This window comes from Acanthaster planci, linkage group LG08 (genome assembly GCF_054643075.1).
Source record: "Acanthaster planci isolate LZ-2023a linkage group LG08, COTS_SCS, whole genome shotgun sequence".
NCBI classification, from domain to species: domain Eukaryota; kingdom Metazoa; phylum Echinodermata; class Asteroidea; order Valvatida; family Acanthasteridae; genus Acanthaster; species Acanthaster planci.
This window is the reverse complement of record NC_141784.1, coordinates 3,784,475-3,811,084: the sequence shown is the minus strand read 5'-3', so window position 1 is coordinate 3,811,084 and position 26,610 is coordinate 3,784,475. Positions and strand designations below refer to the sequence as shown.

The 26,610-nt window shown below is 40.1% G+C and overlaps 1 protein-coding gene across 4 annotated transcripts; it reads right to left on the bottom strand.

Moving 5' to 3' along the window:
- Positions 1-1,196: 1,196 nt before the first annotated feature.
- Positions 1,197-26,610, bottom strand: LOC147798308 (transient receptor potential cation channel subfamily M member 5-like). 4 transcript variants are annotated; one of them, XM_087140333.1, is made up of 26 exons: positions 26,592-26,610; positions 23,773-23,870; positions 22,688-22,822; positions 21,487-21,610; positions 20,330-20,513; positions 19,302-19,513; positions 18,816-19,005; positions 17,871-18,036; positions 17,180-17,364; positions 16,633-16,742; positions 15,940-16,080; positions 15,381-15,434; positions 14,183-14,273; positions 12,796-13,000; positions 11,533-11,758; positions 10,577-10,672; positions 9,552-9,688; positions 8,715-8,817; positions 8,402-8,530; positions 8,056-8,304; positions 7,138-7,312; positions 6,169-6,310; positions 5,094-5,290; positions 4,153-4,276; positions 3,299-3,421; positions 1,197-2,821 (listed from the first exon to the last, which is right to left on the bottom strand). In XM_087140333.1, exons 2-26 carry the CDS (start codon positions 23,796-23,798, stop codon positions 2,626-2,628), a joined length of 3,720 nt encoding a protein of 1,239 aa, XP_086996459.1. In that variant the 5' UTR covers positions 23,799-23,870; positions 26,592-26,610; the 3' UTR covers positions 1,197-2,625. The 4 variants fall into 4 exon arrangements, with proteins under 4 accessions (XP_086996459.1, XP_086996457.1, XP_086996458.1 ...); XM_087140331.1 differs by lacking the exon at positions 26,592-26,610 and adding an exon at positions 25,211-25,365; XM_087140332.1 differs by lacking the exon at positions 26,592-26,610 and adding an exon at positions 24,888-25,103.

The following is a 26,610-nucleotide window of genomic DNA, read 5'->3' as shown; positions in this document are numbered from 1 at the left end:
GTTTTCCTTTGGGGACCAATTCCAAGTTTCACCACTTCAGCGGAACTCTCTCTCGCGACGAAGAATTGTTGCCTATATCTAGCCACACTGTGGAATGTTTTGCTTAGTGTATTATCATAGGCCAAGGCCTAATCCAGCCTACGGGCCTACGCATAAACACTAATAACGTGTGGACATTTCGTTATTCTCCTGTAGCTAAGAAAACTCGGGGCAAATGCTCCTTTCCCCATTAAGACAACTACTTTGATCTGAACTTTTGAGGATAATTTCATGGACTTTTCCTGTTTATTTTGACACAGATAACCCTGACCCTAAAAAACAATGCGCCGAAACTCTTCAGAGGGTCAGTAAAGCAACACCGCGTTCCGGAGTTCGATACGTCCTACATCCCTACATTACATAGACTTCTTTCTCTAGCCCTACATTATGTGGGACAAATATGAGCGGAGATCCAATTTTTTGTCAAGCTGCCGATCCAGAGTGGGGTTTGGGGGTCCCCAAACGCTCATTGCCAAGTTGTCCTACTTTTTATGTTGGAAGACTTTTGATACCGGTTAAAGAAAAAAAAAAGATTCAACGCCTTCAACGGCGACAACTACAATTCTCCTTTCACAAGCATGAAATTCCTCGCACAGGCCGACAGAAATCCGGGATCTGCCCCCGTATGCCACACTCCATAATTTTTAATTTTTCTTTGAAACTATTTTCAAATGTCATTTTGATGATTATGGAAGGTCACATGCCGATTGAATCTTGACGAACTCGTCCGTGTATATACAGTAAGTGTTTGTGTCATCAGCAATTTCTAATTTACTGGTTTCCTTTGAGTGTATTGCCTTGACTAAAGGCGTTAAGCTTGTCTAATAATTGTTCAGATTCTGTATCTTGATTGGCAGAGACCTAGTCACGAGGCATTCGCTATTTTTGTCATCTTGATTCTCTGCGACCTAAAGAACCGTAGCAACCAAAGTGTCCACTCGTAGCAACCGAAGACCTGTAAGTTAACGCATGACCACTGGTATATAAAAGGCCTATTATGTACAAATTCATAACGCGCATTGTTCGTATTCCAAGCCATTGAACTACATATCTCTGTAAATTATACCTAATTTGATTAATTGAAAATATTATTTGAACTTCAAAACCCAAGCTTATGCACAAAATTCGGGGCGCAAAGTGTATTTGAGAAAGGAGTGCACGTTTTGCCCCGCACCCAGCTAAGCATTCATCTTCTTGGGTACGAGATTTATTGGTTTACATTTTGTCATATGCTAGAAAAATAATACAGGCATTTCGAACTTAACAGTGTGTGTAAACCATCAACTTGCCTCTACGATAAAACTGTAAAACTCAACCCCAAATTCTAAACTGCTATTTCACAGTGGCCAGAAATTCAACACTCACTACCGTTTGAAGGTACGTTTTTTGCAAAAATATAATACTCTTCCCTTTCATTAAAAGACGTTTAAAATAATACACTTCAAAATAAAAGTCTGTGTATTTTTCTATGTAACAGTAAAACAGTATACGTGTTGACAGTGCATTAAATTTAACTGAAGTTAATGCTTTAACTGCGTAGAAATATTTATCAAAGCAGTGAAGCTTTGAATAGTAATATAGTTTATAGTTTTACTATGACACGATATACTTTAGTGTTTTTGATTTTCAGTAAAATAGTTTTTGTATCCATTACCCTACGTAGCCTGTATTATCACAAGGTTGTAGATGCAACGGAAGAGGTTTTTATGATGATTATATTGCCAGGCCTATTTTTGTTTTTGTTGCCTGGTAAAATCACCAAATGAGGGTACGGAGAAACTGCTTTATAGGGTCTGCTCCTTTGACGTCACAGTCGTGTTTTTCCTACAAGCGGCTGCTAAAAAACTATGGCTGGCCGTTGGTACAAAAGTAAAACAATTCACCAAGCGTAATGAATCCCACGCAACTATCAGAACGCAAGATAATAATACACGCACTACTAAATACTAAATGAAAATACAACCCCATTTAAAATCATGGGGACGACCTTCCGTTTTGAACGAAATGGTAGTTAAATCGAAATCCAACCAAAAGGTGATATTTTTGGCAAACTCTGGCCGCCCATAAGAGTTATAGGCAAAATGAGAGTGGTCTACTGAAATAGTCATTTCTGAAATCCTTTTTTACAACAGTATTTAATTTTGTCATCATCTATTTTTCATCACCCATTTTGTATTAATGATCTATTTTCAAGATCCCGGTTAGGCATTTATATTCCTTTATTTCGCTCTCTTGATTTCATTTCATTCAGCATTCCAACTTCCCCCTTATCAGTTAAATTCTTCATACCTTCTGTATTCTCTGCTCCTCTTGCCTACGCTACTATATATACGTGTATATAGCCACAGAAACTGAACATACGAGTTATGCTCCTTTTCTCCCGATGACAAAACATAATTAAATCAAATCACACACTCCTGGTGAAGTACAAACCGAAGTGGTACATGAATACGGGGGCCAAGTTAACTCTATAGTGGGATGTTTTTCTTGGATGTCTCCTCAAACTTAATGTTAAGTTCGTGGGTGGCCTCAATGCATAAAGGTAAAGAGCCATTTTCGGGACAACCCCCAATCTTTTCTTCTAGTTCAACTTCTTGGCGCTCTACTCTCAAATCTCAGCCCGTCATTTCTCCTGGGTGGACTGCTGGGGGGTACCAAGATCATTCTAGGGCTGGATGCGTGGACTGGATGTTGGATGCTGGATGTTCTACTCCCAATGAAATCCAGTTGAGCATTCATCTCTTGAATTTGGCTGAACGACACACTCAGTGAATCTGGTGATCTGCAAGTATCAAAGGAAATATCACAGATCAATGATTACCCAGCTCTATTAATAATACCTATCATAGAAACAATGTAGGTTTTGAAATTGAGAATATACATAGGCCTAGGTCTGCTTATCCCATGTAGTTTTTCCTACAAATTCAAGGCAATAACCTATAATTAGGTTCTGTTATTGATAAAATGCCAGTTTAAAACACACAACCAAAGGTCACACATATCATTATCCAAATACCCAGAAGAAAAATCTTAACATTACAAGTGAAAAGCTGACGGCCGGACGCACTGACGGCCGGCAGACTGGACGCATCGCAATACATGTGCTCGCATTTGCCTCGCAGCTCATCGATACATGATATGGCAGCCCTCCGTTTCAGTTACATCACCAAATCATGCCACTAGGCAACCACATGTTGTGTAAATATCAGAATCCTAAAAAGGTATAAATAAAGCAATGCCTGGAATCTCTTTACTGTACCTGGTCCTGTATGGACTGGGATTATTGTAGCTCAAATCCAACTGCTTCAGCAAAGTGTTAAGAGATTCACTGAGACTGTTCCCATCAAAGTACTGGTTCATCTTTGAGGAAATGTCTTCGAGCCTGGGAATAACAAAAATGGTAATGGTAAAATAAAATCAATTGTTAAATGTGTAAAAGTCAACATGGAGCACTGAAATTCTTGCCCCATTTCATTTGTTCTCCTTCAGTGATTAAGATATGCTTTATGTGCAGGCTCTCCCACTTGCTTGTAGGTATGACTGGTCGTCATACAGCAAGAGATTGGTATCCCTTTTGATCTTAAAATCTACATGTATTATCTTGTCCTGTCTGAGCCCGTATGGTACAACCTTTGACATACCTATCTTTAAGGGTTCAATTTGATGTACAGTGCAACGTTCTTGGAGAATGTAAATTTGTCCAAACAGGGTGCTTAGAAATCTTAATGCATTATCAGCCATACAAAGGAGAAAGCTAAGGGCTGGTAGTGGAAAATACTAATGACCGTACATATATAAGTCTACAACCAAAGTTTCAATGACATCAGTCACTGATGTACAGCAAAAGATATAAAGTGTGGCTAAAACCCCGTCTTCCAACGATGAGTTGATATGGGGAAACCTGACACACTCGTATCAATGTGGTTGCGAAAAGTAAAAACATCTACCTTGGAGAAAACAAGAGATATCATCTGTGCAACTTTCCTGGCAGAACCAGGGTTGGTGGAGATGGATGCTGGCTCAAAATATTACTTGAGACGTCAAGATACACATAAGGCTATCCCCAATATTACTGATGGAAAGAGCATTTCCTACATTTCCTGTGGAACTTACCGCTTTTCAATATGTTCCATCTTCATTTTTGTTGCATTAACTGCCTTCTGTTCAGCCAGATAATCTTGGCATTTCCCCTTCTCCCAAGCCACCATCTCTGCAACCTCACGCTTCATTTTTCGCCCTAATAGTCAACAAAGCAGTTTCGTCAGAAGCTAGGGTTGCACTACACCAAATACGCACCCACTTTAGAAAATAGTGCAAAATCGGACCGAAATAGCGCCGTCTGTTGACTCTCGTGAAGAGGTTCACTGGAAATTCAAGATTATGGCCAGAAAATCACTTTCCGTTTCAATTTTATGGGGGGTTAGCCACGAAAATATTTTTTATTGAACGAAAATACCCCCAAATAGCAGTAAAACTAAGCGCTCATTTCTGAATGTAGCCGCCCGCCTCTATCCAAAATAGGCCCGCAATTTAGGGCTTTTTGTGAAAGAGATACCCCGAACTGGAAACTATCAGTCCTAAATTCAGGATTTATAAAAATATTTCCATGATCCCTCCTGATTATGGCCTGTCCTATTGTACAAATCCCGCGGGATCACAAAATATTAATGAGCTCGCACGCAGCAATACAACCATTTCGTGGAACGCACCCCTAGGACACGACAGTCATGCTGTCAGGGAGTAACTAAAAATTTTAAAAAGTTTTTTTGAGGTGACAGAAATGAAACTTTTCCCTAACTAAAAAAATATCACGGTTTCATAACGGTATCATTTTTGGGGTCATGTTTTTGTTTCTGTGCAGGTACTGTGCAGTTTACAATAACTTTAGCGTCATTTTCATATATTTTTATTTTTACCAAATCTACTATTTGTTTTTTGAACGTTTAATTGTAATGTTGCTGTGGCAGCAATTCAGCCTTTCTGTCTGCAAGTGCCCACCTAATGTGAAATAAATAAACCAGTAATAAACAAAGTACTAAGGTTGATTCACTTACTCATGAGATTTGGAACTCTGTACATTTTGTGTTTTGGACAGCATCTGTCCCATACATAACGCACCAGCTGAAACAAGTGAGCGACCACAATGAAGGGTGGAACTACTGCAGGTCGGCGGTAGTATTCTTTGATCAGCTGGTATCGTTGGAACTTCCAGTAAGTGTCAGTGTTCTCCTGGACTGCAGTGAAGGTGTAGCTAAAGTGTGAACCAAAGAGACAATTTTCTGCATGTTCTTTAAACCAAAACCTTAGCTGATAAAACAGGAGGATCTTTATTCCATTTTCATTGGACAACATCAACTCTTTATGCATCCTAGAGAATAAACTGCCACAAAGAAAGCGTCAACGAGCGTCAACAAAGCGTCAACAAGTTATTTAAGCACACTTTTTCCTTTTTTTAAAATTTACAATATTAATTAGGCTCCTATATATCCTATTCAATGTATCATATCTATCTGAAATGATATTTAATTGCTGAAACTTGGGTGACAAAGTCAGGCCTGCTCGTGCAGCCCGACAGACCGCCATCTTGTTTTTGCGCGGACGGTAGAGTAAAGAAAATAGACGGCCTCAATACATCGAGAAAAGTTTTCGTTTTTCTACGAGAATATGGACGCGAATTCAATGTTTCTCTTACACAGTAGCAGGTCATAGAGGCTGTAAAATACGATAAAAACCACTCTTAAATCTTTAGAGGGTATTTTAAAGTTGTTGACGCTGTGTTGACGCTACTTGTATGTGTTGACGCTTGTTGACGCTAAATAGCATGACTGCACAGAAATCCTGTCATGTTTTGCTTTCAGGGTAGTTGCATTATTTGTATTACAGTTACATCTCTTTTAAGATTGTTTATTTGCTTCTCCTCTGCGGGCTAAAACTGCATTCGGGATCTGAGGACACACGCATGGAGTACGATAACTAATAACTTTCAATTAAAGGTGCGTTTCATATCACAAATGCTTTTTTTTTTAGATAGAAAGACTTTCGAAACCTAATTAACTCGCTGTGGTAATATCTCTGTAATTCCAGCAGTTAACTGAGAGGAAGAACAGGATGAGGGAAATTGACACTTACTTCAGCATAGCAATAAGGAGATTCAACAAGAGGATGTTACTGATGAAAAGGTAGATTGCTAAACTGACAGTGGCGAACCAAGATTGACGGGGGCAGGGTTCCATACCTGCTGCCAACTGCGTTTCATTCACAGCGCATTGGCCTATTTTGTGTCAAAAGAAAAACAGACCAATGGAAAAGGTATTAGGTCCATGGCCACATGCAGGTGTGGTCTTGTGTCTCCGGAAAGAGTGAAGCCCTCCACTAAATTCAATGAAAGAATTTTGTCTGCTTTTTTTTGCACAGGTAACGATTGATTATCACCTTCTGTGATTCTCATTAACTCTTCCTGGATGCATTCAAGGGGGCATTGTAAAAGCGATAGTCAATCAAAATCAGTGTTGTCAATTTAAATTTCTGACGTAAAGACAATTGATTGGGGCTTGACCACAGTGGACTTGTTACATTACCAGCTTTTCTTTGAATACAAGAAAAATAGAAAAAAAATACAATCGATCAAATAAGGTAAACGTCACGAGTCACATCATCAATACAGGATGTCAGAAAAAAAGTACAAGAACCGTATCAATTGTGACATCAGACATGGTTTAAAAAATGACCTCGAAACTTGATGTGGGCAACATTGAATTGTGACTTGACTATATTTGAAGGAAAAGACTTGCGACTTGACTTTACTTGAAAAGAAATGGTTTGGTTTCAACACTGGTCCTGTGACATTCTAACTCCAAGGCATCAAGAGGATGCCACGACACAGCTATCATGAATGTATTCACTTTGCAAGTCCAAGAAATGACCCATTTATTAATATGAGTTTCTTTCTTGCATTAGATTTTCACCAATAAATCGTACCTTTAAAAAATGTTAGTGCCATATACACACAACAGCTTCCATCTATAACAAGCAATCCAGTGATTCTGTCTGATTTTGCCATATTTCTGCCTCTCATTCAATTGCTAAAAGTTCACTTACTTTCAAAACTATCCAGGAAGAGCTCTCCATACAGCTGGAAATAGGATCGATACAAAACCCCTTTAGCAATGCTCTCAGGATGAGCACTGTTTGGATAGAGGATGGCCTGACAGGCTACTCCGTAGGCGATCAGAAAAACCAACAGTATACAGATGAAACTGATCAGGTCAAGCATCTGTGTGATGAAGAAATTCATTTAAATTCTAGAGTAATATTAACTATACATTCCCCCTACCGAGGGAGGCCATGAGCCCCCCGAACATATTTGCGAAATGAGAGAACGGAAATTGTTGGTATATTTATTTGCTCTTCATTCCAAAAGCATGGAAAATGACCCCAAATGTAGCCTCGGCGCTCAGATAGAAAGGCCATGAAAACTTATGTAAAAATCCCAAAGAAATGTGGTTCAGGATCTGCTCTTGCTCACTAGCAAAGAAGAAATGAGGCTGGTGGGGACCGATCCACCTTTTCAAAGAAATTGGTGACAAGACCCCTGCCAATTAATACCCAGTCAGTCTAAACAAAAAGGGCGTTGTTGCCGTCTGCTTAAACATGCAAAACATCTCCTGTTCCTGCATGGAGCAGATAGCATTCAACATCTAGCAGGTTGGCGTGTCGTAATAACAAAAATACAATAATGCATATTTAATAAAAGTATTAAATTTATTTAATAAATGTTCTTTGGTCCTTAAAAAACGAACCAGTATATGAATAAAAGCATTTAAATCATAACCTAAACACAGGACAAAAACTTTGTGTCCTTTCTCTATGCTAAAAAGGAACCTTTTGATTTCGCCCTCTAGAGACAAGGAATGATGGCAAGCACTGGAAGCTCTTAATATGCCCAAGGCTCATGAATAAACTAAAGCGCACTCTGTAGTTTTTTTCTTTCCTTAATTAACAAGTGGAGCTCCTCACCATCTTTGTGATCATAATGAGTTTGGGACCTAGGTGCTTGCTGGCGGAGCAGACGTGGAGAATCCTGAAATAGAAGACCATCAGGTCTAGAGCCAGAACAACGCGGGCAGCATCAAACGTGGCCGGGTGGAATCGCAGACCAATGCCAACGGCGAACATCACCAGGGAGATCAGATCCACGCAGTTCCAATAGCCCCACAGCCAAGCCCTTACACGGTGCAGGAATGTATTACACTCTTCCTGCTGAATCTATGGAGACAAAATATGGCCATTAGGAAATTCCTATATCTAATTTTTCACACGCAAAGTGTGTTTTGTAACACGGCGGGAATGGGTTAAGATATACCTGTCGTATTTCCTCAGTGAAGATTGAGAAAACCCAGACCATGAGAACTATCTCGAACACTGAGACTTCCTGATTAAAGTTGGCGAGGACGATGTAGCTAAACAGAACCAGAAACAACAACTGGGAAATCTAGAATGGAAAAAGGTTTATAATGATCATGAATTAAGACAACATATTGCTTCAAACATTGTTATACTTCCATGAACTCATGCCTGAGCAATTCTTTACATCACTTCACAGCAGTAAGTCGATTTGAAACACTTTATCAAAATTGAACATAATTTTACAACACATAACAGAGTCACACATTTACCACATTGTAGCTGAAGGATACAACAGGTGCTTGAAAGAAGAATTTCAGCCTGTTTAACTGATCCAGTGTCTGTTCACATCGACTGGTTGGCTGCCTAGTCTCTCTGTCAAAATAAAGTTGGAGAAGCTTCACTTTTAGTTTACTTACTCTAAGGGTTAGTAGAGCCAACTATTCCTAAATAATAGTGGTTTCAGTTCTTAAAATTAGGCCTTAATTCATATAACTTTCTCACAAAGGTTTAAGATTGTTCTACAATTGAACTGAGTTGCCTTGTGTATAGTGCAATAACAATTACTGTGCTATTTTCCATTTCCGGGAATCCACCCCCCTGGCTTTGATCCGTATGGTCTCCATGCATGATGGGCAGTGGCCGATGTACTTGGCTGTGGCCTGAACTTATGCACGAGTCTATGGTAGTGGCTGCGGCCAGTTCTCATAGAGTCGTGTGTAACCTCAAGCTATAGCCAAGTAATCTGGATGCAGCCATAATGTCCCTTGAAGGGGGTGGCCACTCGGTTGTTCTCAAGATCATTGGGTAACATCAATACTGATAAATGCACAAACCAATAGAGTTTTTGCACGGGTGCCAAAGGCACAAAATATAGCAGATAATCTGCCCTGAGTTGAAGTGCAACCTCACCGGCAAAGATGGTGGGAGGTTTTTTTAACTGAGCTCGCACGTGCGCGTCACACATGCAACCAGCAAACATTCCAACAACCATCGGTTGCACAAGAGCGAGTTCCCACCAACGGACTGTCGTTTCCATGTATATGTACAAATATCTTGTCCTGCTTGGCGCAAATACGGTTTAACCAAGCCTTGCTCTTTTCATACACCTATGCATGGGATCTATGTTGTACATCCACTGCACCAAACTCTGAGGAAGATCGAAGGTATAAACTTGCGTGATTCCGTCTGCTTGGTCCTTCTTTGCTCCATCCATCTTCGATGCAGCAGGAGGAAACACAGGGTCCTGGCATCAAAACAACATGGGCGTCCCTTTAGACTTAGACAATGGAATTTCTTGGCAAAATTCAGTCCAATCTTAAATCCTCTTTCATGCGTAATCCATGTAAACTATTCACTTTAAAAGACAGGCACTGCAATGGAAAAAAATAAGATTATAATTTGAATCCTGTTTGTGTCAGTCTTGCCTTGAAGTAGGCAAACACTACTGAAAATTTATGAGCAGACAAAAAGTTTTGATTTGCGCATATAAAGTGCTGTTTGAAGATTGTGAAAACCGAATGTTTCTCCACTTAGTAGGTTCCCTACAACAAAATCTGGCAACACATGTAATCGATTCTTGAATACTTTTGCAGTAATGCATTACAAAATTTAAATTTTTCAATATCAATATATTCGCAGTCTTTGGTGGCTAGAATAATAGGTGGCACCACGCTCATGCACAGGTGGTGAAAGCATGTTACTTGCCTACATTTGTGTATTTCACCAATACGGTGTTCTGTTTTACCAAATAAATGCATGCGAGTGCCAAGTTCATGCACGTGCACATGAGTATATATGATGTCATCGCAGAAATGGCATTTTCTTGGATCAGTCAAAATCTGATATAGGCCTATTGATTATTCCCCCAATACAAGCAAAAGGCTAAAGAAAGCCCTTGATATCAACAAATCCGAAATTAAGGAAGAAAGAGGCTTACGAAGTAGTAAGTCTAAACTGTGCTTGTGACATTTTACAATTATTCAATTATTATATGCTTGAAAAATAAAAGAAGAAAATCCAGACAAAAATGTCAAATTGATTAATCGCAATGTACAGCTCGAAGCAATGGGTGTAGTATCAACAGTCTAGATTAAAGAGTAACGGAGATTGTTTCAACTGTTGAAAGATATACCTTTTTCTTTTTCAGCTGAACACTCGATGCGTCTTCATGATCAGGAAAAGTGATCAACCACATGGACAGGAAGGGGAGAACAACACACAGGCCGATCTGCGACACAAAGCAATGGAAGCACCAATCAAAAAGCTTTTATCTGTCCTAAATATCAAACTATATGGCTTTGTACAAAACCAAGAGCTTACAGTATTTAGCATTAATTGTATGAGTTATTAAACAAATCCTGGAATCTGGTAAAAATCGTTTCCACAAATGCACTGAAACAGAACATATCTCCCTACAACCTCAAAAGCACTCCTTTCATTCCAATATTTTGTCTCAACCTAAGTCTTTAAAAGCTTGCTCTGGATCTTTGTTGCAATGCTTAGTTTGTGAGGTCTTTTCTGAACATTCAAGTACATCAAACAAACGTGCCAGAGTCAAGGTTTCTTCACTCTATATAGTGCTTCGAGTGAGTAGGATTACAAGTGTTCAGAAGTAGCTTTACCGACAAAGGCATGTAAAAAACTTCCAGCAACTGAGTACTCAGATTACTACCTATATTACAGAGAAATCCAACCGTTATTCAGACCATGCATGCTGTTTTCTGATGTTTTTTTCTAGGAAAAATTTAAATCCTCGTTTATTTCAGTTTTTGTGTTCGAGGTGAAAAAAATATGTGATGCCCTTTCTGATCTCGGATATCTCACGCGGCCGCAAAGAAAACCCATACACTACTGGAAATTACCACAGGCTAAAATCTTCAAAATACAGAAGTGCAATATAAGGGCACCAAAAAGCTTTAAAAAGTATATTTTTATTGTGGTCCTCTAATATTCAAACGTAAATCAGTTTCTATACATAACATTAACACCATATAACAGTAGGACACACTATCCTGGAAAGACTTAAACACTCGTAACAGACAGTATATATTCAACCCTGAAAACGGACAGGAAGTTAGAGAGTCTAACCTTCAACACGTGTGTCATGACAAACATCCGTCCCATCCAGAGCTCGCTCAGCAGGTTCTGTACGGCAACATGCGATATGAAGCGTTTACTCTTCGCTGAAGCAGCAATATCCAGACAGGTGACACCGCCCCACTCCGGCATGATGCGCACTAGGAGGCTCGATGTTCGACGCCTGTCTGAAGCATAACACATTTTAAGGATGTCGACGGCCATCTCCTCAAAGTCCCTGAAAATTGGAAAGATTCATATCTGTTTAGATGATTGTTGCAGGATATCAACATATGCTTGCAATCCCCTAAAGTTTGTACTGTAAAATTATCGGGACCTTCTAAAATTTGCTTGTTTAAATTTCAACTGGTTTCTTCTTCCCTTTACGTTTGACACTGTGGATAGAAAAATGCTTGACCAGCTTGATTCAGTTGCAGAAAGAGTGAAGGGACACTGGTTAAACTCACACTAAGGGGAGGATCGCGCTTATGATGGACTAGACTAAAGTAATGGATCCATTACCGTTCTGTTACACAAGTTAGTATCACATTTAAATGTACTGTGTTTATTCAAAGTCACTGAATCTTAGTCATCAAGTGCTTACAGTGTGCAGGTGGATAACTAAACCCGTGCCCCTTGCGCATCGTATGCACCTTTTGATTGTGAAATCGGCGTGGGCGCATACACCATTGTGGGTTAACTTTCATTTATAAATATCTCAGACAGTCTCCCTATTCAACAACGTGCAACTTGACCGTGTATTAACATCTCATAATGCCCGCTAAGAAATGATAATGCTTGCTACTTAAATTACGCGCTAGCACCTGGATACGAGCATAGAGCTACATGTATACATAAGACGCTGTATGGATACGAGACACTTTAATCGATTCTGATTGGTCAAGAGTATGTGTGTGCGCGGCTCACCACGCGCGCCCCAAGTCCATATAAGGAGATTCTTTTGGACAACTTGCACAAGGAATATACCATATAATGGACGGGGGTGTTCGGAAAATTGAAAGTAAAATTCTACAACACAATCGTAAGAAATCTGTTATATATTGACTTCCTTGACTTTCGGACGAAAAAGGTATTTATGAATGGTAATAAATATGTGCTACAACTCGGACACTAGTCGCGTCCATTCTTCTGAGCCAGTCTTAAATGCCAGCCAAGCACAATTATTCCCGTATTCCTATGCTCAGCAGGGGACTGCTCTGGTGTTTGTCCGATGCATCTACCACAGCTGTTGCAGTGTTGGCCACATTGATATACCTGGAATGTTGACGTATTTCTGCTGCTCTCTGGGCATCGACCACTTGCTGATGCTCAGACAATGCCTTCAGAAGTTTGTTTGCCACAAGAACACCTCCTACGGAGGGCTTGCCAAGCTTCCAAAACACCATAGCCATGGGAATACGATCCTGGAGAACTGACCACACAAACAGCTCTTTCAGTGGCTCCTTAAAAGTGTTCTTCCCTGCATGAATAGACAAATTATAAGATACCTTTGAAACCACTGCGCAAGATGCTTGAAGCCTGTTGTAGAAAAATTCAGGTCATGAAGATTTTGCGTGTCACTATTGACAATTTATATTGCGTGTGTGAGTCTTTCCAGAACATGTGGATGTGTGCTCAATTGTAGGATGGAAATCGTTGACGGTGTGGATGGATTGGCGTAAGTCGCTCGCTGCAAGTTTTGACGGATGAGCTGTATGAAACCAATAAAGGCATTATTGTTCAGTTGGATGGATTAATTCTATGTATTAAACGGCAAGTCTTGCGTCCGGGGATTGTTCCACACCAAAGAACCACATACGCCGAGATGGAAGGAGTCCCTCCCTGATTCAAAAGACCAATGACATCATCTCTGGGCGGGGCATGGGGTTTAGGTGTTTTATATTCATTGTAAAAAAGTTTGGTTTAATTCATTCGTTTTTTACTCTGGTTTAAAGACAAAGAAATGCTCCAACATGACAAAAGGTTGTGAGACCCCTATTCAGAGTCGAAATAGGTTTTTCCCTGGTTGAAATTATGGTCTTGAGTCTAGCACCCTCTCCAAAGGACAGCGAGAGTATCCTGACCGAAAAGTCGAGTCAGCACTTGCTGGTTCTTTTAATAACCACACATCTTCTCAGAGACTTAGTCCATGCTGCAACGGCAAGCCTATTGTACTATACATCTCATGACTTCACCATGCAAAGCTTCAAATCAACATATATTGGAAACAGTTTGTTTTTGGTCCCTGTTGCACTACATAGCCATTTAGGCGAGTGCACCCTGAATGTCAAACGGTTACTTATTCAACGTTCGAATATGGAACAGTTACTTGTTCAACATTGAATGTCGAATGTCAAACGAGGAACAAGAAACCAACTTCACACCGCCTATAAACTGGAGGCATGCAAGTAGCTGGTGACCAGGAGCAGAATTATTCTGGGGGTAACTTGGTAATTTTGCTATAGTAGGCCTATTATCTCTAACAGTCCTCAATCCTTCACCTGTTGGAGGACTGAAGACTGTTATTGTTATAACAGAAAACAATGTTGGGATTATGCAGTAGAATGCCTTTCACATCACCCTGACACCTGTTACATGGCAGCTTCAAAGAAAGTCCAAATCTACTTTCAGGCTGACAGTAGGATTCAGAAAGCTCCCCAACCTGTCTTAGGTTTTAGATCCGCGTCATAGGTGTCGCACATCAACTTTTTCAGGAGACTCTCGATGCCAGCAAGATAATCCTCAGGGGAAGCCTTTACAAAAATAAGCACACAAGAATAAAATTTAATCGCAGGTAGACTAGCTCCAGACTGGGGCCAAGTCATCCTAGACTACCTCCAGGCTCGGTATCCTTGGCCTCACGACGGCCCACCCAAAAGTAGAGACTTCGCGAAAGCGCCTTCATGGTCCCCATTTTGCCCATTCGACTTCACTCACGTCATCTCGTCTTTAGTTATCAGTGGGGGCGATTTTCAGTATGTTTCTGTCGGTGAATGGTTGGTTGCTATTTTGGTCATCTCAACACGGTCATTCGTTTACTACAGCGATTAATTCTCGATTGATAAACACAGTTGGGATCTGTTTGGTCTGGGAACCGTACAGCGTTATAGCCGACTTCAGTATGTCGTCACTCGCGCATATAAACGCACTGGCTTTCGTGACGATCAGCATCAAAACGCCCCCAACCGGTCCTACTCTGCAGACAACAGCCGGTGCATATCCAGTCCCACGTAAACGGTCTGTATTTGGTTGACAAGTCACGTGGGACTGGCACGTTTATTGGATGTCACCAAGTATCTCAAAAGTCTCCAACAATTGATTACTAAATCTCCATGGTTATCATAAACAACCCTTGACAGAAACTTAGGTGATACGGATCTGTGGAAAGTGCCCATGTACTTTGTCTCCTTTCCAAACCTTCAAATAATTTTGGGTTTGTTTGTTTTCTCTGTTGATTCATTTTTGTGCAAGTAAATGCCAATAAGCCATAACCGCATCCTTCCAAAAATATTTTCAATGAGCAAACCTTGGGCCCACAAGATGAACAGAAAAACATATAAAATGAACACTGTTCTCCCTGACATACCTACATGCACAGCAACAGTGCCCTCACATTGTCCGGAAATGCACGGACCATCAAAATGTCGTAAAAAGTGAAATCTTCAATACACTTAACCCAAAATGGATATCACGTTGATTACGCACACTGAAGAGGGTTATGGAATAGCAAAAAAAATAGCAGAAGGCCAAAACAAATTAACGACATCATGCCTTGACACCAGTCTCTGTACTCCGCACATGGCATATTTATCGCTTTTGTCCGATGACGTTATCCTGAACAAATTAAATTTCATTCTTACCGTCTTCTCTGTGTACCGCTCCAGAATGGTGAGGACCACAGTGTTATCTCCTGCCTGCAGTTAACAAACACAAGAATATATTCCCTCATATCGGTTACATTATACGTGTATATTATCCACTTATGACCCGCCTTTTCCATGTAGCAATGCAAAATGTAATAAATAATGCACTAATTTCCAGGACATGCACTGAGTATAGTCCTGTAGTCAGCAAATTTGAGTTTCTCCATCTTCCCCACCATAATCACAATGATCAGAATCCGAATACTTACCGCCATTTTCCACCCCCGTCGATCCGAATCCCAAATCACAAGTGCGTTAGTATTGTTCTTTTGATCTAGCATATTGAGCATGTAGGTTTCCACCAATTCAACAATGTAATGCAATAACGTGCGTTCAAGACTTGATTTCCAGAAACAACTGCAAATGCGCAGAGTGCAAAGACAACCATAAAACGTTGCAGCACAGGAGCAGGTAATCATAAACATCCTACCAGCTACGCGTAAAAGTGTTCTGATTCGATGTGGTACATCGGGCGCAATTATGATATCATACTTACCTTGTTATACAGTTCCTTCAATCTTGCGAATGTCAGGAACTCTTTCATGTTGATTCTGCCAGCTGTGATGAACAGCTTGACAAAATCAGGCTGGTCATTGACAAGAGTGTAGTGGAGTAATTCCTCCATAAGGTCCGTTTGCTATCAACCGAAACAAAATTGGTCAGCTTACATGTTTAGGATGCTTCCCTGTCAAGCAAGTACATATAGGCCTATGCTTTGATGAATCTTTCTGTTCAAACTTCACATGAATACGTGTATATTGGTTTTTTTACGAATTCAAAAGATAAAATCCTCATTTAATGCTAAATTTGTAGGATCAAAAACATAAGATTTTACAATGCTTTGAACAAGTCCAAACGGTCATCCGCGGAAAGGATTTTTCTAATATTTCAGAAATCAAATTCCACGTCCCACAGTGTGCGCAACTAAATTTTATAGTGAAGCTTCATGGATGCACTAACGCATCTGTCAGACTTATATTCGAGCTTAGTTCTAATGCTTTTGTTACATAGACTAATCGAGACAAAGGGGATACCATACCCATGCCCATGCTTTTGGCAAGTCACGAGTATAACATCCTATTGGCCAAAGAGGCATGTAACATGTGCGTAGCACTAGTCCAATGGTGCAATTGGAGTCATGGGTTTGCAATTCTGTTTGCTGATTTACATAATAGATTTTGACACTAACCTTCCATATCGGGTTGGTCTTTTCGAACTTGGACTTGGCTAGGTCCAAAAGATTCCACAGAACAGCGAGACGCATTAACTGGCTTGACTGGTGTTCTACGTGCTGTTCAGCTGCAGCGATTGAAATTTGCAAATGATGTGAGACAGAAAGGCAGCTTTGGGTTTGCTTTTTTTGTGAGGTTTAAGTATTGATGTGAACTGTAACGGTTACAATAGCACAGCCAATGACCTTTGAGACTGCTTTAACACATCCATCTTTCAATATGTGTGGAAATTTTGTTCCCCCAAGAGAGTGGCCTATAATGAGCTCTCCTTGATCTCTTCTAGCTATCTAGTCAGTATATATTAATTAAGAGGTTAATTTTATTGGCTCGTTAAGTTGTAACTTAATGATATTGTAATCCAATCACTATAACCTGTAAAAATCTAATCTGAGTTTTCTAAATTGAAACAAATACCGGTTAAGGACCCCATAAGTAAAGCAAACAAAAAGACGACAAAAACAACAAACCTTCAGTTAAATTAAGAAAGCTTTGAACAAATTTTACCTTTCATTAATGCACGGAGTATTGCACTATTCAGGCACTGTGACACAGATTCAATGTTGATGAGATGACGATGGTTATAGATGGTGCGCTGAATCTTAACCTTGATGTCAATAACTTCCTCAATGGTTCGCAGCTTCAACTTCTCCTTCAAAAGTTTTTTAACGCCATTATGGAAGTTCTCACCCCTGTTAAATTACCAGATTGAGTGGACAAAAACACTATCATCAATAAGTTTGAGTGATATTAGCAGTGCAGCAAAGGCCATTTTTGATCAGGGAGGGATAGATAAGGAGAAAACAGTACCCATTCCACAATAAAAGGTGGACATGGATTTTTTTACCTGCTCTACGGCCATGGGTGAGTGCCGTAGTGTGACAACATGAAAGTGTTTGACGCAGGTGACACATGAGATCCATGTGAGGTTAAAAAGGGACCGGGAGAGTCTAAAAAAATTGGAGGGGGGTTGATACTCCCTTTGAGTCTCAATGTTATCTGGTATGAATACAGGCGATTCACAATAGCGCGTCTCCAAGAATTTGCAGGGCGTTGACCAATCACGGTGCGTGAAATTCTGTCGACCCTTTCCAAACGCGCATTGGGTCGACAGATTTCGCTCTATTGTGTAATGCCCGTGATAACACTGCTGAAATGATGTCTGCTAAGCTACCAAGGGAAAGAAATATTGACTCACGGAGCGTAGCGCTGATCATCCATCTGTATAACATCAACAAGTACTTCAGCTGCTCCTTTGGACTCGGGAAAGACAATGATTGGAATGTTGTTCCTCACAGCATCCAAAAGTGTCTCAAAAACTGTGGCATTCCCACCGAAGAGAAGATAGACGGTAGGAGTTCGGGCTGGGACATCGAGAATGTAAGAAAATTAAATATGAGGTCACACAAGTAGTACAGAGGTCACCGCGTTAACTGTAATGGTTTGTGGTTTATTTAATTATTTAAATGTGTAAGTGCAACACACTCCCTGAACCACTGTTTAAGTCTGCAATCACAGATGCTGCTATATCTCCAATAGTCGCGGATGCAGAAAAAGTTGCATGCACACTATGTGTGTACACGAGACTCCCAGCCTGCTTGAAAGTTATACTCTTTGTTACTATTGCAAGCCGAACTCTTGCTGTTTGTTTGAATATACTTATGCTAAGAAATGAGTGACATGCTTGTGAATGCATGTAGCCTGTGAAAAGTGTAAATGTGACGATGTGCCATCCATCACAAAAATTCATGCCCAATCTCCTCGTAATTTTTAGGGATAGTCGAAGCTAGGATGCGGAATAGGTCTATCCACTTATCTTTGTATACCTTCACTGAATAAACAAAGAAAAAATGAAGGACAAAGGAAGCAAGTCAACAACCTGTGCAAATTGTTTTCTAGATAATCGGCAAAAGGGTAGTCATTGCTAGAAAAGAAAGCACCTGTTCTCATTTGTACTCGGATGGAACCCATGAGGTAAGTGGACCGTGCATTAATTTCTACAACAATGGACTTGGTAGAATTAAACGCTATAAACCAACAGCCGGAGATCTGGTTATGTGGAGTACAGACTAAATAAAGGAGATGCCACAAGTATCTATACTTTTTGTCTTTGAAAATAATTACATCTGTGACCCTCGCTTACCATGGCTGTCTGTGGTTCCCTCTATCTTCCACGACTTTATCTTATTGACCAGTTGACTCCTCAACTTCCCCTCGGTACCCTTGCCTTGCTCCTTGTCGCCCACCAAGATAAAATGAGTATGGTTTGGATCCAGTCTGTTGCCACTTTGGTCATCTGTGACAGTATAGTCCAGCTCAATTACCGGCATACACTAGATAAAAGTCAGATTGGAAATACAACTAGCAATGATGCTCATTGACAGGCTTAAGGTAGAAACATCTTGATGTTAGTGGTAATTGTCCTAATACATCTATTATTGTACTTTCATTTGCCCAAAATCAAAATTCTGGTACAAATTATGCTTTAAGCACCTGAGTGTTAAAGCTTGTGAGTTAAGCTGCCTAAAGCTTTCAGACGATTAATAACGAGTGCAGAGTTTTCATAAATATATGTCAGGTGCATGTGAAGAGCAAAATACCCCCGACAATATTTTCCCTTTTTGTTTACCTTCTGCGTCACATGCTTTCTGCGTTGCCTCAGTTTGATTGGGTTGTCAGGACGAAATTCCTCTTTGTGCTGTAGGATACCGAGGGGTGCTACACCTATTGCCACCAGATTCTTTCGCATGCTCAAAGCATGACCAGCGGCGTGCTCTGTCAGAGCCTCGCCAATGCTCTTCATTAGTCCACACTGGAGTCCACTCGTCAATAACCAAACATCTAGTTCAGGCAAACAAGAGACTCAATGCAAGGGCTGCTGCCTTCAAAAGTGTCGGGGGAAAACAAAAAGAAATGTGGCCTCCTCTTCCCCCAGAAATTTTGTTCTGAAATCTTTGTACTGTGGAGTGAAAAGGTCGGGATGCTTTTTGGTTCATTGTAGTGTAGGTAGGGACAACTGATTGTTTTGGTAGGGAAATGTTTTCAAAATTTTGAGAAAAGATGGAGCAGTCTATTTTTATCTAAACATTACCAGCACAACTAGTGTGTCCCTCCAAATCAACCTTCATGCTGGTTTAATTTATGACAAAGATGTTTCATAGTATTAACTTGGTACCCTTATACTATCCATTCAGGTATAGAGGCTGGGACGAAATAATTAGACCACACTTTAAGATGGTAAATGCGCATCAGCTGCATCATGCATGATTTGCAACAAATTGGATTAAAAAAAACTTCATTCCTTAAAGACAAAGAAAGGTCATAAGTGTATTATATATTGTTACGAGCTGTGATTTTGAAGTATAATTAGGATAAAAGGCATTTGAAATTAGATATAAATACCTCATAGTATGGTACTTGTAATTGACAGTCACAGAGCATTATATAAAAAAATAGCCGAAAGCAGGCACAAAGTGGAAAATACCTACTGCCAGATGTGCTCACCCTTCCTTACCTTTTTGTTTGATTACATTGTGTTTTGACTTGGTGATCCAAGTTCTGGGCTTCGGTCTATTGTGTTTTGGTTTGATTATATTGCATTTTGGCTTGGTGGTCCTAGGCTTTGGTTTTTTTACTTTTTGGTTTGAATACACTTACCATTACTGAGGACTGTCTTGACAAGACCTTTACAGATTTCTTGCTCCTGGTCGTACATCATTACTGCATCCTCACCCCCGAGGATGCAGATGAGCAGCTTCGGCAATTTCAAGGCCCATTTCAATTTATCAGTAAGGGTGTCCAGGATGTCATTGCTACTCCCTGAAGAGCTGGTCATCACACACTGGACAGACGAGAAAGTTGTACCAATTAACCAGGTAGATTTCCCTTGTGTTCGTATGAGCCATGCTACCACGAGCCAACTGTTCCTGTTTATAGTTGCTTACAGGTTTGAAAAAATAATAATGACTCCAAGCCTAGGTCCAGCTAATGAGCAATCATGCGCTGTGGGGTGAGGCTACATTTGGGGGCTTTGATTCAGAAGTGAAAAGGCAAATTCTCCAAAACCTTTTTTTTTGGCACGTGTGACGTCTGCAACCGTGTGATGACAGTATCAGATGTCAATGAGACATCCAAAACACCGCGTGTTCGACTCCGGTATATTAAAGTCTATCTTAGTGACTTCCCTGCTGAGTCGTCTCTTCTCAGTGAACGATGATCCCACACACTTTCAATTCGTTTAAACAGGTATTACGTCGCTGACATACCTATGCAACGTAGCTTCCTGCAATTCGTCTGTTTCTACTTTTCTTTTTTTACCCCACGAAGTATAAATGTATCATGTTATTCCATGTGTCCCCAACAAAGCCTTTTCATGTTTATTCTTATAAACTTATTCTCACTGTACCATTTTTTTTCATACATGCGCACACGTACCAATCCCGCTGCAATCTACCACTCTACAGCAACCCCGACACAACTGTGCCCGTCTTACCTCAATTTAAAGGCTAATTACCTGTCTTGTTTCCATATCTCTCGAAGAATTTCGTCCTTCCCTATTCCCTGACTACCCCACCCCCACCCTTTCATCTCTGTTGTCTCGCTATGCTGTTGGTTCATTGTACAAAGCATTTGTATTAAGTACATCGTTTCTGTTCAGTGAATTAATTAGTTACACATTTATTGCTATATATTTGATATGTATTGAGAAAACACCTACTTAATATTTCTTACCATTTTAACAATTTAGCATGATAAAATGAATGACGAGAATTGAAAATAAATTGCTCTGTGAAATAGTACAAAAGATGTTTTACCTTTCTATATTTGACGTCTACATTTCCTTCCAAACCATCAAATTTGATGACACAAGGAGAGCTTTCCTTGGCAGACTCTCCTTCTGCATCGCTGGATGTCCTATTCATTTCAATGTCACTTTGACTGCATGCAAATATTAATGTTCATGTTGAAAACACCAGTTAATCCTTTTAATACATATGCCATGTACGGTATCTTATGGTTTCGTGCTTTTACTGTGGAAGAGACTACCGGTTCCGTTCAGAAATATTTATTAGTGACGGACTTTTAACTCACAGGTCAAAACATGCCTTTTTAGAAGATCGTGATTTTAACTTTTGGTACTTAAAATTAACTGGTTTTTGTTCAGCACTTAGAGATAAATGTAAAGCTCTGCGTTAAGAATGAATTCTTCTTATTGTTAAGTCAATGTCCTATCAATCTTTTTCCATTATCAACATTGTATCTTTTTAATTGGTTTCATTTGTTTCAATTAATCATGGAACCCGTCCTAAAAAAACGATGAGAAATCTTGAAAAGAGTTCTTCACACTCATTAACTTGGGCGGGTCTATCCAATTCCTCATAACCTTACTGGATCTATCCCTGGTTGGTTTTTTAAAGAGCACAAAACTGGTTTAATTGAACAGAATACTTACATGCAATAATTATTCACAAATGAAGCATTAAATTAAATTTACGATAATTTTGTAATAAAAGTTGAGGTTAAAGGTTTTCAATAGACTGGCCTTTTCAGCTGGTGTGTGGGACAAACCTTGACCTTTTAAAGGTCAGATATTAAGCCAGTCTTGCATTTCAAAACAAAAAATTAAAGGGCCTTCAGCTTTAGAGTGCAACTGACCCACAAAGGACTTCCACCCAGAAAGTAAACTGCTATCAATGTAAAGGTTTCACAATGAGCCAACGGTGGGTCACCTTCTTTGCAACTTGGCTGGATGGGCTGATGGGCAAATTGGTTAAGGGTACCAGTGTGACAGCTACGTTGAACAAAATAGTGAAGAGTGATAAACTAGTGAGCCAGTCCGCTGTTTCAAAAAGGGGCCCATAAGCTTATTCGGAAACAAAGCATGCATGGGAGTCAACGTATGGCCACGCTGATAGGACAGACTCGCACATGCGTATTGTTGTTCCCAATTGACTGCGGACGCAGTTCACTTTGGGCATGCGCTGTTGGGTTATCAAACTGGCTCATTAAGCCTACCGGACAGGACTCCTTGGCGGACTTGCATTCTGAAGCAGCCTACTTGGTATGGCACTGATGAAATCATTAATTTGATGGAGCGTCGGTATTCCAGGCCTGTCTGGATCGTCCCGTCCATCATTAATTATACGTTCTCTAAAAGGAAAATGATGAATGAAATCATGTAGACTTTATATAGCACTTAAATATCACAAGTGTAACAATCACAATATCTAGTGTCAATGAAGGCAACAAGTAAACAAAAAACAAGCAGTAAATAAAACGGCGTTATCAATGGTCCTCAAATGCTATATTCATAAGTTTCAGCAATCAAAAGAAGAAGACAGTGCTTACATGAACGTTGGAAATGCTAGATAGTAGGAACTACCATACTAGATGTCAGCATGAAATATGACAGCTTCCAGTGTGGTGATGTCACAAATTCTAATGTCAGACTCATCGGACAAGTCTCGTCATCATCGCATGTATTGTGTTTGTCCCGTAGGCACTCCGCCCATTTCAGTAATTTTGTCGGATACAGAAAAATGCTTCTGTTTTTGAGTTAAATTAATTCACTGATGCGATTCCGGTATACCCAAGATGTACATGGCCATTTACTCTTACACTTGGAAACTGGAGTGTTGCCCATGCTGTTTATCAGATCACAAGTTATATGAACTTGGAATCTTGTTTATTTCTACTACAGGTATTTATAACATTCCCCTTTTTAACCATTGCTTTCCATTTTTCTTTCTGATGAACGTCATATACTGACATCACAAATATGCCGCGGTATGCTTTTTCTAGCATTCCACCAATCATTTCCACCAAGTTTCATAAGAGGGATGGAATCACTCCCCCCCCCCCCACCGGTATGCATATGCAGAGCATCTTGGTACCAAGACTGATTCAAGAGCCACATTTCAAATTGATATGCTGTACTCTCTCGAAGAACAGCTGCAGAGGATTGTTGTGAGGAAAAAAAATACAAACAGAGAACTTTTGCAGAATCAATAAGTGATTTGGTTGAGCTGAATCACAGTAACAGATTAATTAAAAACTGAAATTGCCCGCAATAAAAATTAAAGTGCTGAAACGCCACTTACGGTAATGACTGTGTGCGTCGAGACATTTTAACGGTACAGAATCAACCACTGATTCCTCACCATTCGAATGAGTCGCATGTGGGGAAACGGAAGAAAACCTATTGAGGAGAGAAAAGGCCAGATAGCAAAAGTCAAGTACTAAAACTCCAGGATAAAGTAAATGTTTCTGCCTCACTCTGTGGCTTTATATTGATCATTGCCACCTACATGTATTTGGCCTTGCCCTGAAACAAACAATAAAATACAAGGTCTATGATTTGGTGAAATTAAAAAAAAAGATTACTCAGCTGACCGAGCACCATTCATAAGATGACAAAGGTTAGTTCGTACTGCGCAGGCGCTACTGCGTTGTGGCATTTACAGTACATCAAAGCCACAGGCTACAGCAAGGTGGCATGGAACAACAATCTGAGCATGACAAGCTGACAGAACAAATCCTAACATGTGATGATATTTATTAGCTCACAGCCTCGGAGTAGGGCTCCTCCACGTAGATGGATAAATGGTCCGTGATACAAGTGATGAAGGCTGCATAGGATTCTCTTTCATATTTCATATAAAATCATGAAACAGCGTGATATGCGGCCCTCAGTTAGATAGTAACACTCTCACATGTACATGCAGAACAAACAGTGCAAATATTAACCCTAACCCTCCTCAATCCTTCACCTGTTGGAGGACTGGGGACTGTTGGGGTTAATCCTAAATTACATCTCACCCAAAATACCTGTCTATACAGTTTGCTGAGGTACATTCCCTCGTTTCATTTACCGATTTGGGAAGAACACACAAATGTGAAAACAAATATTAATACTACCGAAAAAATACTTTGCTTTACACTTGGCAAGGTACATGTCCAAACCATGATACACTCTAGACTATTCTTATCCAAATCATCTCCCCCCTCAGATGTCTGAAAAGAATTCCTCAGATTCTGTCAAACAAGGACCAACAGGGGGGGGCGCTACCCGTCCCATATCTTGCTTCAAATGCTTTGCATGACGTAGAGGAATTAGATTTCCCCGTTTAATACAGAGCTTCAAATTTACATTTTGTTATTTACAGCTAGTGCGTAATGCTTCATAGTTATCCCTGTCTGCTTATTTACACTTTACCTGCACTTGCGAATATCCACACAAAATTACTACAGCAACATGGGACCAACCATTCCAAAACCAGGGTGAAGTATAGGTAAACGTCATATCGCTGAAGTAGGCCTAGTGAAACTCAGTATGACTGTTCAGTCATGTTCCTAGAAGTTCTTCTGTCATTGCCCGTTATTACGTCAGCTTTCTCAAGACAGAATGTAGACGTTGCATTACTCTGAAGTGTAAAAAAAGTCGGGGAGACTCAGAGGAATTGCCAAACATCATACATCAGCCTGATTTCGGAATGGTGGGTCGCATATTTCTACACAAACTGAGAGACTAACACCTACCTGCTGATGTCAAGCCACTATGTGATGGGCTCGATCTAACCAGGAGCTTTTTTACTTAGAATTCCCTTCACAGTTTCGTGATCACAAAATGAAATTGAAGCTTTCATTGATCTGTTCCTTTCAATTTTATGCGCTCCTGCTACTTTCACCTGAATACAAGGGAATTCTTTAGGCAATTTCGTTGACACCCGGATACAAAACCGTTGACAGCAGAATCACGGATAATGGAACTATTGACATTGTCAATACGAAGGAATTAACAATGTGGCCCGGCAATTCATTGCAACCCGGCTACACGAATCGTTGACAACAGAATCACGGATAATAGAACTATTGGCATCCTGTGGAAGTCCTTGTCGGGGAAGTCTGGGAAAAGCCCTGACACCTACATTTCCCACCGACAAAGATTAGATAGGTTTCCGCCACCGTATAGTTTATAAGGAATTGAACTGCCTTTATTGTCCCTTTTATTTCAACAGATTCTCAGGCCTGAAAAAAGAACAGCCTTTCTATTCACATGACATTTCTGTTAGATGTAAATGACTGCATGCATTTGAAAGCGAACTGTAATATATAGGTTCAACCAAAGTAATCCAAACTTTACATGCCTGCCAATTGTACATACAACTTAAAGAGAGGAAAGGGATATGGCGGCAAATCAACATAAAACTATAGCAGGTTCGCACCAATGCAACATGTAATAACAAGCTTTCAAGACTTGAATTCCAGAACGCATGCAACCAACTATTCAACTATGCATGCAGAGACACCGATGCAGAAGAAGTGGCAGCACTAGCAAAACATCACGCAGAAAATCTCACCAGGTATACATGTAAAAGCATTTAAATATAGTCTTAGATTGGCTGCAGTTATGAAAGCCCTTCATGCATCGACTCTTCCAGCCGCGATGGACAACTTCAATGTCAGTGCTCAGTTATCCGTTTTTTACATACAACAGCAATTAACTACATACAAAAATTATCCTCACGGGGATCTAGTCCTACGTGGTCAACTGTACCACGAACGTGATTAATCAGCCTTATCCTTAACCTACACCAGAATAACCCTCACGGTGATCAGGGTAACCCTTACAATAACCAGGTAAACCTCACAGTGATCAGGGTAACCCTCAAGTCTAAATAAATAATCTACCGATGGCTTATAACTGGTAAGTCTTGATCACACAAGCAATTACATTCTTCGTAATTGTCCAACACAACAGGGTACACTTATACAAGAATAATCTATACTGCCTTTCGAAGCAACACAGTTCCCAAATTGCAACAAGGTTTAAGGTGACTTGAATAACCCTCACCCACTTCAAGTTATTATGAAATAACACAGGTAAGTTGATTAAGAGGGCGATTATAATAGTCCTCACCAGACTCTAACCGAAACCT